Genomic DNA, 19486 nt, shown 5'->3' with positions numbered 1-19486 from the left:
TGTCGGAAATCAGTCCCCATTTCTGGGACAAATAGACACAAGAACAGCTTTTTACCCAGGACACTTCAACATAACTAAGCTGCCATTATTACCATTTTACTAATTTGTAATTTCTTTGTACATTTCTTTTAAGATGGTCAAATTAAGGTATATTAGAGTGACAGAAACGTTAAATCCGTGAGCCCCAAAAATCTACGTACTGTTGTGTAGGTGTTTTTCGCTGTTCGCACCGTTGCTCGAACGTGATTTGTACTTTGTAAATAAGGTATGCTAACAAATTCATTTTAACCATCTTGTTCAAACTCCTCGATGAAGTCTGCGTAATAAGACGAAACCGGTCGGAGAAATAAAAGCAAGGTCTGTTTCTGTGTGCTGCTCACTAGTCTTTACTGTAAAAAAATAAAAAAAATGTTTTAAAATGTTTTATAAAAATCTGTTAAAAGGTGTTTTAAAAAATTATTTTAAAATGTCTTTATGTACAAAAAATGTCTAAAATAAGGTTCTTAAAAAAATGTAGATGGACAAAATGTGGTCACGTGATCCGCTTTGTGCCAGGGTCTTCTCCGGTCCGGTCCATGTTGGAAGCCGCTAAGACCCTAGGAACTAGGTTGTGAGATAGCCGAATCGATCTATTGCTCTGCTTGGTGATTGGTTAAAAATCTCGCGCCAGTTTATCAACCAATGAAATGGAAAACCGAAACCAATCACTACTTGCAAGCGCGATTTTTCCCGCACTTTGAGCAAGTTACATGTAATTGCTACGAATTCGCATTGGTTCATTGCGCTGTTGCACTTGCTGTGATTGGTCGAAGGAATTACTTTGGTATTTGTTTTGCGACACTTCATAGGCCTTATTCACGATAGCGGCCATGTTGGTTTTTAAATTGTCATGCAAATTAGACATGTGTTATGCTGGGGGGCAAACACTGGAAAAAAGGCAAATTGAGGAAAATCGGCTCGTCGAAATATTGAAATAACATTGCTAAAAGTACATTTTAGAATTTAGAATTTAGTACCTTTTATATATTTTGATTGCCTCTACTTCGTTATCTGCTCATTTTTCACTAAAAAACATCAAAATAACTTGTGTAATCATTCTATTTTACTATTTAGGTGATAAACATTCAATGAACGTGAAACAAATTATCTGTGTGGCTAAGATGTTCGTTATAACCTCTCGAACTTGTGTTGTTTGCCTCCTCAGAAGTGAGTAGCTTATTTGTATGATAATAGCAAAGCCAACATGGCGGCCATCTTGAATAAGGTCTATTAAAAGCGCCTTAAATATCTCTTATTAACCTCGCTTTCTCGGACCGTAGTGTAAGTTACTGAACCCCGTTTTTTAAAATTCACTTTTTAATACGATGCTTGCCGAGGTTGACTGGCAATAGAGTAATTTTCGGCATAGAGGTATGACATCAGAATTAGAAAATCCTGAATTCAAGATTCTGGAAAGCCAAAATCCTGAATTTAAGATTTTGGCAGCCAAAATCCTGAATTCAAGATTATGCATGAAAGCTAAGGCCTAAACAAAAGTTTTTAGGCCTAAGGTTAGCTCTTCTGAATGTTGGCTTCCAAAATCTTGAATTCGGGATTTTCGAAACTTAACTCTAACTCTACGACATAACTCTATGAAAAGAACTCTAAGAATAGCTGTCCTCAGTCATGCTTGCCTTGCACTCACGTTAGTAGACGGCCTTGTTGGTGTACCAGACAAAAGCAAAATGTCGCTCACGTTTTGCATAATAATAGAGCGACGTTTTCGCTATTGTTCAGAACAACATGGCCGCCATGATGTCAGGTGTGAGCCCTGAGGATACCAGCGATACTTACTTATGTTAGTATCCTTACAGTTTACTTACATTAAGATATTTACCCAATACGATTCATACAATATACAAACTACTTACAACAAGTTTACAATACTTAGAAAAAAACACAACACAGAAAAAAAACATATCGGTCCGCCAGATGCAGCGATCATCTTCACAACAAAGCACTTAGTTAATGAATGTCTTGAGGGGTAAAACGTAGTCTAGACCATTTCTATTGAAATACATTCATGGAGTTACAATCATTTGCATGACTTTTCTTTTCGATTTCTATCGAGGTAAAGATTCGTTTCGTCTGTGTTTCTAATTTACAGACGGACCTCGAGCTCGGTTAATAAGAGATTTTAAATCTGAGATGACTAACCAAGACAACCAAGGCTGTTGGTCGTATGGATGAACTTGAACATAAAGGAAGCTAGGGGGAAGCTGGTTATGTGGTTGAAACTGCGTGAATGTGTATCGCCAGACCTGACCACATGATTGTGTTTTATTGTTTTGATCTAATCAGCCGGTTGAAAACAATCATTTGTGCTTATGCCGTCTTAATGACTAATTGGCAACGTGAGTAAGTAACGTGAGTCAAACTTGTTTTGTTGTTTGTATTGGTCGCGTAACTGCTGAGGTAATTTATATCGAAGTAAATAATTCTTAGAAACAGTGGGAGCTTTCCGAAAATAAATGAAACAGTGTTGGAATTGTGTTTCCTTCCCACAACAGGTAATGATTTATTATTAGTCAAATCTAATGGATCAGCTTTATACAATTTGTGTCTCTCAGAAGACAAACAATTTTGCTCTTTTATTACCCTACAGCTTACAAAATTATTTAGAAATATACAAAAGCATAAGGTCCCAAGGAATTTTAAAAAGTGGATAAATTACTCTAAAGAACAAGTTAGGAAGGAGCAAACACATTATATCATGAACCTCTAACTCATCCTAACGGAGACAAAAATAACTTGGATGTGATTGGTTAAATTGATTGGTATAGCATTTGAATTGATTAACATTTTTCATAAACAGGAATGTGCTTTGCGAAGCGATAACAGCGTCAACTAAATCGCCTCAAGAGAAATTTGTGGACGGATCCCGGCAACAAAAGATTCTTGTAAAGAATTGATCGACCAGCAGCGCCCCATCCATTGGCAGCACATAAAATTACGCGACACTCGTAAGCATAGTTAACTGAGAAGCAATACTTTTTCCGAGAGTATTACAGCTGTCAAGCGATCGCCGGTTCTCACTGCAAAAAACCAATCTTTACACGCTTGTCTCGATACGTTGTAAACACTTTCTGTTGACTTCGTACTGTTTAAGAGAATGGCATCACCAACGAGTTCTTCCTCTCTGTCTGTTGATAGTGGTGACACTATATCCTCAGCATTCGGTGGTGTATCACAGGAAAAAACCAATTGGACAAGACTGGCTCGATTACTCATCGACGAAGGAACATCTGCTTTGGAGCGATTTCTTTTGTTTTCCATACACCCCGAAACATTGGAGGACGTCCTAAAGAAAAATTTGCCGAAGCTCCAGAATCTAAGATCAAGACGTGTCATTGTTGATGATCAATGGGAAAAGTTGCTCCCGGGTACTGGTGACCCACCAAACATTGCGCAGTTTGACATTTCTCTGTTGCATTTGTTGATTCGAGAAATTTCCAACTTACCAGCCCCTGTAACAGGATGGCACAAGCTGCCTGCTAAGAAGGACGCAAGCATAGAAGCGAACATCGCCAGAATCAATTATTTCAGAAATGAGCTGTCCCATAGCCCTTTTACTGCCATTACCGAAAGTGAATTCGAAGACAAATGGGATAAAATATCTTCAGCTTTGGAGGGAATAATGGTTTATAACCAGCAACAAAAAATTCAGCGCCTCAAGAATGATCCAATCGATCGCAATACGTATCACACAATGGAGGAACACATAAAAAAAGTGCGAAGATTGCAGCAGCAAGAAAATGACGAGCCTAGCAGCTGTCTACCAGACGAAGTGCCGGAAGTATTTGGACGTTCTAAGGAAATCGACAACGTAAAACAATACCTTCAGAGTGGAACAGATGCCGTCGTATTGATTACTGGTGGACCGGGCTTTGGAAAAACAACTGTGGCCAGGGAGACAGCCCACAAATTAAAAGAAAATGGGCATACTGTGTTGTTTTGCAGTCTTCTAAAAAAGGCAACATTCCTCGAAGCAGCAACTGAAATGATCCACTCATGTGGCAAGATAGTCGGGCAGCTACCGGGGGATCCGGAATATTGGCTCAAAAACTGGAGCAAACAGATCCAAAGCCAAGTGGTATTTGTTCTTGATAATGCAGATAGTCTTCTAGAGTCGGAAGCAGACCGAGATTTATTGCTGGAGACCCTGAGTGCTATGAGAAAGTTATCGAAGCATAATGTAGCGTTTGTAATTACATCCAGAAAGAGGTTCCAACCTAAAAGCCTGCCATGGAAACAAGTAAATTTAAGCCCTCTGCCACCCGACGAGGCCAAACACTTACTTATCTCTCGTGTTAGCCGTACAGGGCCCAAAATTGAAGAATTTTCCGAAGTGGAAACAATAGTCGAGCTTTGTGGCTGTGTCCCTTTGGCACTCTCAATTGTCGGTCCACTTCTGTCAGACTACCCTGAAGAGAGGATTATCAAACATCTTGAAAAAGAACCAATGACTATCCTGGAAGATGGCGATGAATCATTCCAAAAAGCTATAATGAATTCGTTTGATCTGTTGACGCAAACTGAAAAAGATGCTTTAATAGCTCTGTCCATATTTCCCGGATCATTTGATTACAATGCTGCCGAAGCCGTTTTGAAGGAAACCTTGGACCCTGAAACTACACCGATTACGACGCTACGTTCCTTAAACAACAGATCTCTCGTTGTCGTTGAACGGGCAGGTTCCCATAGATATCAGATGCATTCTCTCATCCGCGCTTTTGCTAAGAAAATTGGTGAAACTGAAAATCCGCAGGCTTTACTTCACAGCAAAGAATTAGCTTGTGAGCACTTCATTTCCCGTCTGGAAGAAAATACACGTTTGTATTGGGGAAAAGACACATGCAAAGAAGCCATCGAATCTTTCACTGCAGACAGGCAAAACTTCGAGCATTTCCTTCAAGATTTCGCTAATGGTTTGGAGACCCAAGAGATCGCAACCTCGTACAAAACGTTCCTCGATAGTCTTTTTCAAACGTTCGAGTACTTGGAAAAATGCATCTCATCGAAGGTTTACATCGAGATCTTGGAACTGCTACTTAGTAGCAAGTATTTTCAGGCCAAATCACAGCCAGTGCACCGTGTGGAGCTTTTGTGTCTGCTTGGTCAAGAGAAGAGAAGGCTTGGTGACGATACAAAATACAAAGATCTCATGGAAGAGGCACATCGCCTCTTTTTAGCACACGACGACGAATTCGGGACGAAGGTCCTTTCTCATGTATTCTACTTGCATAGCCGAGCTCGCTTTTTATCGGAGGCGAACAGTTATGATTCTCAACCCAAAACGTTGTACGACATAGCATTGGAAATCTGCGATGAGAAGCTTCCTTGCCATCCGGAAACTGCAGTCAACCTTTTATTTGCCGGAAGACACGCTAAACGGCGCAAGAAGAACGCGGAAGCAAACGAAAAGTTGCAGCGGGCCCTTTCTTTGTTCAAAGAGCTTCTTGGAGATCATTTCATGACGGCTCAATGTTTAAAGGACTTTGCAGACTTTTTTTTGTTTGCCGTACAGAATGATCAAGGGTTAGATATGGCCTTGAAGTACTACGGAAAGGCCATGGAAGTTATGGAAAAGCTGGGAACACACGAACAAAAGGAGAGCATCTTAACCCTAAAAAATTATGGAATTTGTCAAATGAAAAAAAGAAACTTTGAAGAAGCAGAGGAGCAGCTTTTAAAGGCAGAAATCGTTTGCGAGAGAGAGCTAGAGAACGCGGATCACACATGGAAAGTTATGGTCAAAACTCACCTGGGTCTCCTCTATCATGAAATGGCGGACAAACAAGAAAACAAGGCATCTGTTACAGAAGAATTGTTAACCAAAATGGAGGCATCAATGAAGGAAGGACTAGATATGTGCTACAGACTCAACCATGGCCAGAAAAGCATCAACCATTTGGGCAACAAGGCATTTATCCGGAACGTTCTAACCTCGTACCCAGAAAGATTTCCCAAGGACTTATACCCTACCTTATAAGAAGTTTTGACTTCCTCCATCCCTCATGCTATGGAGAATTCCAAATGTTGGAGGGAGTTTCAAAGAATAATCGTCCACAAATTAGAGCGTCTCAAAGCACCAATTACAAAATGTTTGCATGTTACTGAAAAAAGAAATTGAGGAAACGTAGTAATTGTGGACGGTTTATCACAATCGGAGTGTTCAGTTAGGTTTCTGTGGCCATTATTAGGAAATAATGCTATCTGACTCGAACGAACGCGCGCCGAAACAACCTTCATGTTTTAGCGAATTAATCTTTGCATTAACCACTATCCATGACAAAAAAGATTTAACTGTAGTGTTCAACGAGGCAAAAGGAGTTTTAAGAAGAGGATTTAAGTCAGATTATCAATTAAAGAAGTTAAAATGTAGTCAGCCCCTTGCACACCGTAAGATAGTTCATTTTCATTTGGCCCTATAGTCGCCATATAAGGGAAAGATAACAACGAGCGGGGAGATAAACCATTGGTGATTTATAATTATAAGCGGTCGGCGATGATTTTATACCTTATTAATACCCAGGGAATTATTTTTTTTTATGGAAGTGCTGCCTGTCGTTTTAGTAAATGAATTTGGCGAGTTGTCAAGCGAGTGAAAACGATGATCTATACTTTGAGTTAGACAACGACTTTTGATATTTCATCATTAAGCCAGTGAATCACTACTTTGATCCAACGATTTAGAAACACACTGATGTTTCATAGAACTTTGGAATATCTAGCAATATTGTTTTATTTTTTACCATATGAGCTGAACCGTGTACGTACTTTTTCTTTGAAAGACAACGGCAAGACATTAAAGCAACCATCCTTTGGATGATCCGGCGAAGCGAATTTTGGTATTATATATATATATTTCTTAGTGCAAAAACAAGTAAAATTGTATCTTGTATCCATTGATTAATAAATGGCCAATTAGCACAAGTTGTTTGTGATAGAGCGAGTTTCAATTGAGTGTCGTAAAACCAAACCAAAGTAATTACTTTGGCCAATCAAAAAGGACGGAGACAATCCAGTAAACCAATCAAAACTCGAAGAAATTACACGTATCCGACACAAAGCACGGGAAAATGTGCACGCGCGAGCCACGATTGGTTTTGGTTTCACTTCTGATTGGTTGAAAAAATGGCGTGAGAACTTTGAACCAATCACTGAGTGAAGTAATCATAAACCAAAGTAATTATCTAATTACTTTCGACACTCAATTGAAAACAGCTCTATGTGCAGCAGGTTAGCTGTTTTAATTTAGTAAAATTGTTTTAAAAAGTATTGCATTAAGTTTTGTGGTATAAAGTAATTGTCTTATCATCTAATTGTTTTTTCTTTTTTTACTTAGAAGTGTGTGGTGAAATCACATGCCCATCAGGTTACCTTCAATATTTAATGTTGAGGTAATTTTTGTTTTCTTAGAAATTATTCAGCGTTTCCGAGAAGAGACAATGGTTCGACCCATTCAAAGCCGTTTCCTAGAACTGGCGGTAATGAAATTTAAAATACCTCACACATGACTTACGTCGTTCTAAGCTTTGTCTATTCCTAGAATGAAGACTTTTTTGAACTCTTTCGTAAAATTATCCTTCAAACGGTGAACATGGATCCATCGGCTTGATATCATCACTTCATCAAATTGACAAAATATATTAAACAGCAGATCATCTCCCAATTAATTGATGAGTTTTTAAAGTAAATACAAGGTGCATGAATGAGCAGCACACAGCAACAGATTTTGTCGACTTGCTTTATTTCCTCCGACCGGTTTTGTCTGATCACACAGACTTCATCAGGGAGATTAGAGAAGATGGCACAAAGAACAGGGCGTGAAAAGCGAAAAACAACCACATGAGCAAGTCTGATCTTTTAAAAAATGCATTTTTCTTAACTAATTTTTCAAAATGAACGACGGTGAGTATACGGGCCATTTCATTCATTGCAATCGGTTCAATACCGGAACCGTTTAGTCCGCTTTTGATCAGAGAGGAAAACGCTGATATCTCCCACCTTTTCCAGAAACCGATGGCACAGATGGGATCGGTTCGCAAACGCTGTAAATTTCAAGCAACTTCAAAAAGAGTCAGCTCTACAGTTCTATTTGTATGTGAATGCATGGTTTCATCACAAATGTTAACTGCTGTTTGTTCCTCGTTGTATTTAATAAATAATTCTTATCTCAACGTTCATTCAGTTACGGATAGAAATACTGAGCAATTCGATCTGCGTTTGCTATCCATCGTGTGTAGATGTATGCATTTTAAACTTAGCCTAAAGGCTAGTTTTCACTAGCGACGGAATTGGAGTCAGAGTCGTTAGCGGAGTCGTAAGAGTGCTTATGACCTGGCGAAAACCGAAAACCTGAGACGTAAGCGGACTCATAAGGTCGACGAAATCGGAGTCGGTAGAATAAGTACGGTTCCATTTACTTCTGACTGCGCTTACGACTCCGTCGCTTACGATTCAGTGAAAACCAGATTGTCGGAGTCCGAAGCAAAAGCAGACGAACAAGCCAATCACAATATACGAGCCCAGGCTCTTCGATTACCGTCTGCCACAATAAACAAACGGCGGACATGGACGAGAAGGTTGTGGAGACTGCAAGACTTTTCCCTGTGTTATACGACAAGTCTTGCAAAATTGTAAAAACTAAGAACATGAAAAAGAATACTTGGCAGGAAGTGGCAAAACAAGCTGGGCTTAAATCAGGTATGTGATGAAAGAAACCAGTAGTATATACGGGACTGTTTTGAGGAGGTTTTTTTTCTGTCCCCACTCCTCCACTTTCGCGGCGTCGCGGGTCCAGATCCGTATATATTGCTAAACCAGTAAGTTATGCAAAATAAGGAGAAAAAGAAGCCAAAGAATAAAATTCTGCTCTACGTTCGCCAATTTTTTTATTTCTTCTGTTTTGGCGCCAAAATTTCCACCTTGTCCGGGCCCACTTCTCTGCATTGTGATTGGCTTGTTCTTCCGCTTCTGCTTCCGACTGCGACGATCTAATTTTCTCTGAATCGTAAACGATGGAATCGTAACCGGAATCGGAAGGCAGTTTTCACTAAGTCATATGTGCTTACGACTCCGACTCCGACTCCGACTCCGACTCCGACTCCGATTCCGTCGCTAGTGAAAACCAACCTTAAGAGTTCATTTGTAGAAGTCCGGTCTGATAAATGAAACTTACAACGAATACTCACCGTCGTCCATTTTGATGCCCTCCACGATCACATGTTCTCGGGCGTACCCCTTCGTAAGCCGCTGGACAAAAAAATCTTTAAAGAAATTGTGGGCTGCGGGTCTGTGTTTAGCAAAACCCTAAAAAACGTATACAAAGCAATTTTTTAATGAATGTCTTGAGGGGTACTACTTAGTCTAGACCATTTACTTTGGAATAAAGTGTTACAATCATTTGCATGGTTTGTTTTTCAATTTCCATCGAGGTCAAGATTCGTTTTGTAAATGTTTGTGACTTACAATACAGACCCCGAGCTCTGTTAGTATGTATTAGATCTGAGATAACTAAGGATAACTAAGGAAGGCAGCGTAGTACAGTGGTTAAGGCGTTGGGTTTGCATGCGGTTGCCCCGGGTTCAAATCCCGTTTGGTTTGGATTTTTTTCCAGGTATCCCGGATTCAACTCTACCACGCTTTGTAAAAAGCCATCTAGTTGGGGTTCTTAATTCGCCCTACGTAAAGGAATCGAGGTGGCCCTGGGATTCCAGGTCCCGGACCCCGAGTTGTGGATTTCGCTTTCCGGCGAAAAAACCTTTAGCTTAGCAACGCTTAGCGCAATCACTGTTTACCATATAAGGTCAAACTAAGGTATATGAGCTGATAACCGAGATTGAGTGAATCAATCAGAGCAAGAGAAATGCATTATCCGAGGTTGAAAATGTAATAATTTACATTAACCAAGACAACTAAGGCTGTTGGTCATCTGGCAGAAAGCGAAAATGGTGGATTCCGAAGCTGAGGCGGAAAGCTGGTTATGTAGTTGAAAGTGGGTGAAGGTTTATCGCAAGACCTGAACCACTTGATTGTGTTTTATTGTTGTGACTTTAATAATCAGCCGGGTAAAAAAACAATCATTTGCTTGTACTTTGTGACTAAATCGGATCGTGACTATAAATGTTATGTGCGTCAATACTAACTTTATCTTTGTTTGTATTGGACGAGTAACTGCTGAGGTAATTTACATCGAAGTAAATAATTCTAAGAAACAGTGGGAGCTTTCCGAGAATAAATGAAACAGTATTGGCATTGTTTCCTTCCCAGAATAGATAATAATTTATCATTTAAATTTGTGCAATTTTTGTTCCCCAGAAACCAAACGATTTTATTCTTTTATTACCCTACAGCTTCCAAAATTAGTTACAAATATATATAACACCAGCAGCAAGTTAGGCTGGAGCAAACACATTGCAACATCAAACGAAGACGTAACATCCGAATCGATCAAACATTTCTCAGAAACAGGAATGTACTGTGGAAGCGATAACAGAGGCAACTTAAATCGGCTCAAGAGAAAACTTTGTGGGCAGATTGAACGAACGTTCCTCGTTGAGAATTGCTAGACCATGGAGCGGCGCCGTAAGATGACGCGGCACTCGTAAGCATAGTTAAGCAGGGATAAACCTTTATTTCAAGATACAGTTTTTTAAAAGAATTAAAGCTAAAACTAGTTAGCAGCACACTGCGAACTGTTCTTGTAAAACGTGTTTTATTCTCCGACGCGTTTCGTCTTACTTTCGTAGACTTCTTCAGGGAGTTTTACAAGCAAACACTCTACGCCTGCATTTATAAGCCATATTTGCGGCTATTACGGGGGCTATAAACCAAGAAGGCTCGGCCGGATTTACGAACGGGAACAGGCGATGTTGTAAAATGAATATTACTTCACCTTGTCGGGCATTGTGGCGCATTTTGCGGGTTAAAATGGAGAATTTGGTTTCAGCCCGCTGAAATCAACCAATAAAAAGTATGAAATTGTGCAATTGCACAATTAACTTCAACACTTACAAATAACCTTTCTGGAACTTTCCTTTCATCTCTTATAATTAGTGAAAACTCAAATGGCAAGATTTTGTAATTTCTAGCCAGCTTCGCTTGATGGGCATGATTTTCATTGAGGGAAAATAAAAGCCATTCAACTTGTAAACAATCGCGTGATTTTTCAGACTGTTTCGTTGTCTTTTTAAAAAGTTCTTATTTTCTCAGTGCCCTCCAAAGTGATAGTAATAGGAATACAGCTTATGTTCTTGGGCATAAATATGTTTTGGGCCCTCCTCAGAGCTCATTTTAACTCTCGCCTAAGGGCTCGTGCTAAAATGAGTCTGAATGGGGCCCAAAATTGCCCGCAAAGAAAATTTGGAACTAAAACTAGTGAGCAGCATACTGCGAACTGTTCTTTGAAAACGTGTTTTACTCTCCGACGCGTTTCGTTTAACTTTCGCAAAATTTTTCAGGGAGTTTTACAAGCAAACGTTCTACGCTTTACCCTGCGAGCAGTTGGTGTTCTCCTACGCTTCCCGAGAGAGAAACCACTGCGAACAAACGTTAGTTGCTTTGCGTGAGCCGCCGCCAAGGACCACTAAATTAAATTAGAACCGATAAAACGAGTTAGTAGGCTTGTTTTTGGCACTTAGGGGTGCGTTCAGCTACGTTACTGAAGCGTTTTGCCGAGCCTCCTGTGCAGGGATTTCCCTCGAAATAACACGAAGTGAGCTTCTCAAAGGCATGACGTGGGGGACGTGGGGTGTGATGTACTTGGCACATACTCGATGGAAAATCGAACGGTTATTCGCAGTGGTTTCTCTCTCGGGAAGCGTAGGAGAAACTAACTGCTCGCAGGGTATCTACGCCTCTATTAAAAGCTATATTTGCGGCTATTGCGGGGGTAAACGAAGAAGGCTTGGCCCGATTTACGAACGGGAAAAAATGTAGAATATTTTCGCAACAACGGTTAAAAAAAAATTGAAATAAAACTAGTGAGCAGCATACTGCGAACTGTTCTTGTAAAACGTGTGGTATTTTCCGACACTTTTCATCTAACGTACGCACACTTTTTCGGGGAGTTTTACAAGCAAACACTCTACGCCCGTACGTATTTATAAACTATACTTGCGGCTTTTACGGGGGTAAACCAAGAACGCAGCACCACAGTTTGTTTAGAAACTATTCCCCTTAAACCAAGAAGGCTTGGCTGGATGTACGAACAGGAATAGGCGAGATAAAGATTTGGGGCCCATGATTTTATCTAAAACATTCTTTAAAAAATCCTTTAAACTAAAACTAGTGCATGAGCGGCACGCTGCGAACTGTTCTTGTAAAACTTGTTTTATTCTCCGACGGGTTTCGTCTAACTTTCGTAGACTTCTTGAGGAAGTTTTACAAGCAAACACTCCACGCTCGCACGTATTTATAAACTATATTTGCGGCTATTACGGGGGTAAACCAAGAAGGCTTGGCCGGATTTACGAACAGAAAAAGGCAAAGTTGTAAAATATTTTCGCAATGCGAGATAAAGATTTCAAGTGGGAGCCACGGTTTAAAAATTCCTCGTTCGCAAATCCGGCCAAACCTTCTTGGTTTATGGCTCCCGTAATAGCCGCAAATATATGGCTTATAAATACAGGCGTAGCACGTTTGCTTTTAAAAATTCCCTGAAGACGTCAACGAACGTTAGACGAAACACGTCGGAGAGCAAAACACTTTTAACAAGGACAGTTCGCTGTGTGCTGCTCACTAGTTTACCTTAAGTTTTTTTTTTAAATTGCTGAAGCTATAGTTGGCATTACAAAAGACCAAAAAAATAACACGCTGCTCTCGTTAATAGATAAACATTTCGTGTTGACTTTGTACTCTTTAATAAATGGCATCATCCACGAGTTCTTCTTCCTCAGTCTTTGGTGGTGTATCACAATGTGAGCCTACCAGCTGTCTACCAGACAAAGTTCCGGGAGTCGTTGGTCGTTCTAAGGAAACAGACGAAGTGAAGCAATACCTTCAGAGTGGAACAGATGCCGTCGTGTTGATTACTGGTGGACCGGGCTTTGGAAAAACAACTGTGGCCAGGGAGACAGCCCACAAATTAAAAGAAAATGGACATACTGTGTTATTTTGCAGTCTTCTAAAAAAGTCAACATTGCTCGAAGCAGCAACTGAAATGATCCACTCATGCGGCAAGATGCTCGGACAGCTACCGGAGAATCCCGAATATTGGCTCAAAAATTGGAGTAAACAGATCCAAAGCCAAGTGATATTTGTTCTCGATAATGCAGATAGTCTTCTAGAGTCGAAAGCAGACCGAGATTTATTCTTAGACACCCTGGGTGCAATGAGAATGTTATCGAAACAGAATGTAGCTTTTGTAATTACATCCAGAAAGAGGTTCCAACATAAAAGCCTTTCATGGAAAGAAGTCAATTTAAGTCCTCTACCACCCGACGAGGCCAAAAAGTTACTTATCTCTCGTGTCAGCCGTGCCGAAACCCAAATTGAAGAATTTTCCAAAGTGGAAACCATAATTGAGCTTTGTGGCTGTGTCCCATTGGCACTCTCAATCGTCGGTTCACTTCTGTCAGACTTCCCTGAAGAGAGGATTGTTGAACATCTTGAAAAGGAACCTATGACTATCCTGGAAGATGACGATGAATCATTCCAAAAAGCAATTATGAATTCGTTTGATCTTTTGACGAAAGCTGAGAAAGATGCTTTAGTAGCTGTGTCCATATTTCCTGGATCATTTGATTGCGATGCGGTCGAAGCCGTTTTGAAGGAAACCTTGGACTCTGAAACTCTACCGATTAAGACTCTACGTTCCTTAAAAAACAGATCTCTCGTTGTCGTTGAACAGGCAGGTTCCCATAGATATCAAATGCATCCTCTCATCCGCGCTTTTGCTAAGAAAATTGGTGAAACTGAAAATCCGCAGGTTTTACTTCACAGCGGAGAATTAGCTTGTGAGCACTTCATTTCCCGTCTGGAAGAAAATACACGTTTGTATTGGGGAAAAGACACATGCAAAAAAGCCATGGAATCTTTCAGTGCAGACAGACAAAACTTCGAACATTTCCTTAAAGTTTTCGCTAATCGTTTGAAGGCCCAAGGAATCGCAACCTCTTGCGAAAAGTTCCTCGATAGTCTTTTTCAAACGTTCGAGTATTTGGAAAAATGCATCTCATCGAAGGTTTACATCGAGACCTTGGAACTGCTACTCAGTAGCAAGTATTTTCAGGCCGAATCTCAGCCAGTGCATCGTGTGGAACTTTTGTGTCTGCTTGGTCAAGAAATGAGAAGGCTTGGTGACAAAACAAAATACGAAGGTCTTATGGAAGAGGCTGATCTTCTCTTTACATCACACGTTGATGAATTCCAAACCAAGACGCTTTCGCGTGTGTTCTACCTTCATAACCGAGCTCGTTTTCTATCAGAGGCGAACAAGTTTTTCGATCTTGAACCCAAAAGGTTGTACGATAAAGCATTGGACATCTGCGAGAAGAATCTTCCTAACCATCCCGAAATCGCAGTCAACCTCTTACTTGCCGGAAGAAACGCTAAACGGCGCAAGAAGTACGCAGAAGCAACCAAAAAGTTTCAGCGGGCCTTTTCTTTGTTCAATAAACTTCTTGGAGATCATTTCATGATGGCTCAATGTTTAAAGGACTTTGCAGACTTTGTTTTCTTTGCAGAACAGAGTGACCAAGGGCTAGACAAAGCCCTGCAGTACTACGGAAAGGCCATGAGAGTTATGGAAAAGCTAGGAACACACGAACAAAAGGAGAGCATCTTAACCCTAAAAAATTATGGAGGTTGTCTCATAAAAAAAGGCAACTTTGAAGAAGCAGAGAAGCTCTTTTTAAAGGCAGAACTCGTTTGCGAGAGAGAGCTGGAGAACGCGGATCACACATGGAAAGTTATGGTCAAAACTCACCTGGGTCTCCTCTATCATGAAATGGCGGACAAACAAGAAAACAAGGCATCTGTTACAGAAGAATTGTTAACCAAAATGGAGGCATCAATGAAGGAAGGACTAGATATGTGCTACAGACTCAACCATGGCCACAAAAGCATCAACCATTTGGGCAACAAGGCATCTATCTGGATCGTTCTAGCCTCGTACCCAGAAAGATTTCCCAAGGACTTATACCCTACCTTATAAGACGTTTTGACTTCTTCCATCACTCATGCTATGGAGAATTCCAAAAGTTGGAGAGAGTTTCAAATAATAATCGTCCAAAAATTAGACTCCAAAGCATCAATTACAAAGTGTTTGTTACTGGAAAAAGAAAGAGAGGAAACGTAGTAATTGTGGACGGTTTATCATAATCGGAGTGTTCAGTAAGGTTTCTGTGGCTGTTATTAGGAAATAATGCTATCTGACTCGAACGAACGCGTACCGAAACGAGCCTTATGTTTTTAACGAATTTATCTTAACACTAACCACTATCCGGCCATCCGGCCCACATCCATGACAAAAAAATTTTAACTGTAGTGTTCAACGAGACAAAGCGAGTTTCAAGAAGAAGATTTAAGTCAGATTATCAGTTAAAGAATTAAAATGTAGTCAGCCCCTTGCACACCGTAAGATAGTTCATTTTCATAATGACCCTATAGCCGCCATATAAGGGAAAGATAACAACGAGCGGGGAGATGAACCTTCGCTGATTTATAATTATAAGCGGTCGGCGATGATTTTATACCTTATTGATACCCAGGGAATTATTATTTTTCAAGTTTTATGGAAGTGGTACCTGTCGTTTTAGTAAACCAACTTAACAAGTTGTCAAGTGAGTGAAAATGACCTATACTTTTGATTTAGATAACGAATTTTGATATTTCATCATTAAGCCATTGAATTACTAAATATTTTAAGCAAGAGCCGATACAACGTAGATTTGATTTTAGTGATGTACTATATTTCGGCTGGCCAAACCAGCCTTCTTCAGGTACAATGAGAGTTTACATTGAATTGCTTCTATGTACATATATATATATATAGTAAATGGATGTTGACGTAATACTGGAAAAAATGTGATAAAACATGGCAGTTACAAAGATTTTGAATTCAAATACTAAGAGTCACGGAAAAATAACGGAAATCACTCAAATAATAAACTGAAATCTAATACGTTTCTTCGCGGATATTAAGACCGTTGGGATCAATTGTCCTGCCTTTTAAAATTAAAAAAGCTTCCCTGGCCTTACGGATCGAGTCTCTGTTAGAAAACATTTTTTCGATAGGGATTAATTGCATGTCCTTGGAGATGTTATGGGGAGAGGAGAGGAAATGTTCTGCGACTGTAATAGGTTTGGATTTGGTGTTAGCGTTATCTAAAGTGCGGCGGTGTTCATTAAAACGGTCTTTTAAACGTCGTTTAGTTTCTCCTATGTACTGTAGGACATGCAATTAATCCCTATCGAAAAAATGTTTTCTAACAGAGACTCGATCCGTAAGGCCAGGGAAGCTTTTTTAATTTTAAAAGGCAGGACAATTGATCCCAACGGTCTTAATATCCGCGAAGAAACGTATTAGATTTCAGTTTATTATTTGAGTGATTTCCGTTATTTTTCCGTGACTCTTAGTATTTGAATTCAAAATCTTTGTAACTGCCATGTTTTATCACATTTTTTCCAGTATTACGTCAACATCCATTTACTATATATATATATATGTACATAGAAGCAATTCAATGTAAACTCTCATTGTACCTGAAGAAGGCTGGTTTGGCCAGCCGAAATATAGTACATCACTAAAATCAAATCTACGTTGTATCGGCTCTTGCTTAAAATATTTAGTTTCTCAACTTGAAATAACGCCGATCAGATCAAGCCACTGATCCAACGTACACCGACAGGAAAATTGTCCACGGTTGCTTGCTTCGAAACATTGAATTACTCCTTTGATCCAACGATTTAGAAACACACTGATGTTGCATAGAACTTTGAAATATCTATGATATTGTTTTATTTTTTACCTTATGAACTGAACCGTGTACATGCTTTTTCTTTGAAAGACAGCGGCAAGACATTAAAGCAACCATCTTTAGGATGGCTGGGACTTTAACTGGATGAACCAGCGAAACGAATTTTGGTATTTTATATATATTTCTATAGTGTAAAAACAAGTAAAATTGTATCTTGTATCCAATGATTAATGGCCAGTTAGCACAAGTTGTTTGTGATATGTGCAGCAGGTTAGCTGTTTTAATTTAGTAAAATTGTTTTAAAAAGTATTGCATTAGGTTTTGTGGTATGCAGTAATTGACTTATCATCTAATTGGTTTTTTTTACTTAGAAGTGTGTAGTGATACCACATGCCTATCAGGTTACCTTCAATATTTAATGTTGAGGTAATTTTTCAGTTTCTTAGAAATTATTCAGAGTTTCCGAGAAGAGACAATGATTCGACCCATTCAAAGCCGTTTTCTAGAACTGGCGGTAATGAAATTAATACCTCAAACATGACTTGCGTTGTAAGCTTTGTCTATTCCTAGAAGGAAGACTTTTTTTGAACTCTTTCTTTCCGAGAATTGGCGCTACATTCTAAAATTATCCTTCGAACGGTGAACATGGATCCATCGGCTTGATGTCATCACTTCATCAAATTGACAAAATATATTAAACAGCAGATCATCTCCCAATTAATTGATCATGTGATTTTTTAAAGTAAAGACAAGGTGCATGAATGAGCAGCACACAGCAACAGATTTTGTCAACTTGCGTTATTTCCGATCGGTTTTTTCTGATCACACAGACTTCATCAGGGAGATTAGACAAGATGGCAAACGAACTTATTTTATACCTAATCTATATAATAGGGTAAATGCCGTTCCAACTAGGGGTGAACAGCGAAAAACAACCACATGAAAGTCTGATCTTTGAAAAAAATGCATTTTTTTAAACTAAATTTCACCCACTTGAACAAATCATTCCAAAATTAGCAAATTTTAATAACTGGTAGTTTAATTCACGAAAATTTTCTTTAATATTACATGTTTCGTTGATGAGTAATGTTGCATATACTTGTAGGGCCGGGTTTTAGTGAAATACTTGCAAATGTATTCTGTTAAACACCGAATTGAAAAGTGCCTCGGGGTTTATTGAATTTTTCGCGACTTAAGTACAGAGCTAATATGGGGACGGCGCTTAATATTTGAAAATCAAAATATGAAAATGATTACTTAACAATTATTCCATGGATACTGTATAAAATGGTACTGAAATAGCAAAAGAGTTGGCTATAACCAGTCTCATATCCAATAAACGCTAATGGAATAATGGTTTTATTACATTTTCATTCAATTCTGAATTCTTGGACACTTTTTAAAGGAAATCAAAGCCAAACGTCGCCTGATGTCGTTACTGACGTTACTGACGCCTGATGACGTCGCCTAATGTCGTTACACTAAGGAGAAAGTGCTGCCTTTGTAACGACATCTGCGAATGGCTAGACTTTCAAGTCTTCTCGAATAAGGACTATTGGCCGGAGATCCCGTCTCATAACCCTTGGGTATAAATTCTGTGGGACGTTAAAGAACCCACACTCTATTCGATAAGAGTAGGGCATAGAGTTCCCGGTGTTGTGGTCTGATCTATGGATATAGTTCTGTTTCTCTCCCCTGCCACCCCATGAATTGTGGCGAATAGATTAAATGAAATTAAATTAAACTTTTAGTATGGCTGCTCCTCACGTTTGGAATTCACTTCCCTCTTTCATTAGGAAAGCCACCACAGTTAACAATTAAAACCTCTTATTTTAAATTAGCATATTTTTATCTCACAGGAATTGACAATTTTATTAGTACTTTGAATTCATGTAATTAATTTTAAAGTTAACTTACAAACCTATTTTAATCAATATATTTTTAGCTCATAGGAATTCATAAACATTATTGGTATTTTAATTCATGTAAAGCGCATGCGATCATTCTGTCATAAAGCATGTGCTATATACGTTTTTAAGTTTTATTGGATTGTTCTATTTTGATTTTACAACCGACCGCAATCAGTTTCCATATTGGGTCATAAGGTATATGAGCTGATAAACGAGAAAGTTAGAAACGCACTATCCGAGCTCGAATTTTAATAAAAAGAAATATTAACAGTAAAACAGAAATATGTTGAAAGTGTCGTTCACTTTGTCGGTTTGGTGACAACACTACACTGGCTTGCTGCGTAAATACCGTACCGCATTCAAATGGCAAAATGGAAGAGAAATTTAGCTACCTGCAACTGAAAAACATACAAAATTAAATTCCCAAGGTGCCTCATCGAGTAGAGACGGTTATCATGACAACGGAGTCTTCCTGGAAAACGATTCATGCTTTCCGAGAAGAGAGCATAACCTGATGTCGTTACTCGTCCATTGTTTGTTTACCACAATTGGCTCAATAAAAAGAGTAAGCCCCCTTTATTAGCCTTTGAATTAAACAAAAAACATTCTGAA

At 39.2% G+C, this 19486-nt stretch overlaps 2 protein-coding genes across 4 annotated transcripts; both read left to right on the top strand.

The window, feature by feature from the left end:
* The first annotated feature begins 2258 nt into the window (after positions 1–2258).
* LOC137975482 (uncharacterized) lies at positions 2259–7641 on the top strand. 3 transcript variants are annotated; one of them, XM_068822602.1, is made up of 2 exons: positions 2259–2393; positions 2855–7641. In XM_068822602.1, exon 2 carries the CDS (start codon positions 3152–3154, stop codon positions 6029–6031), a length of 2880 nt encoding a protein of 959 aa, XP_068678703.1. In that variant the 5' UTR covers positions 2259–2393; positions 2855–3151; the 3' UTR covers positions 6032–7641. The 3 variants fall into 3 exon arrangements, with proteins under 3 accessions (XP_068678703.1, XP_068678701.1, XP_068678702.1); XM_068822600.1 differs by having other exon boundaries at positions 2319–2397; XM_068822601.1 differs by having other exon boundaries at positions 2346–2406.
* A 5269-nt stretch (positions 7642–12910) lies between these two features.
* LOC137976809 (nephrocystin-3-like) lies at positions 12911–15199 on the top strand. Its single transcript, XM_068824148.1, has one exon. It carries the CDS (start codon positions 12911–12913, stop codon positions 15197–15199), a length of 2289 nt encoding a protein of 762 aa, XP_068680249.1.
* Positions 15200–19486: the final 4287 nt, after the last annotated feature.

This window comes from Montipora foliosa, chromosome 11, assembly GCF_036669935.1.
Source record: "Montipora foliosa isolate CH-2021 chromosome 11, ASM3666993v2, whole genome shotgun sequence".
Classification (NCBI taxonomy): Eukaryota; Metazoa; Cnidaria; class Anthozoa; order Scleractinia; family Acroporidae; genus Montipora; species Montipora foliosa.
This window is presented reverse-complemented; position numbering and strand designations above follow the sequence as displayed.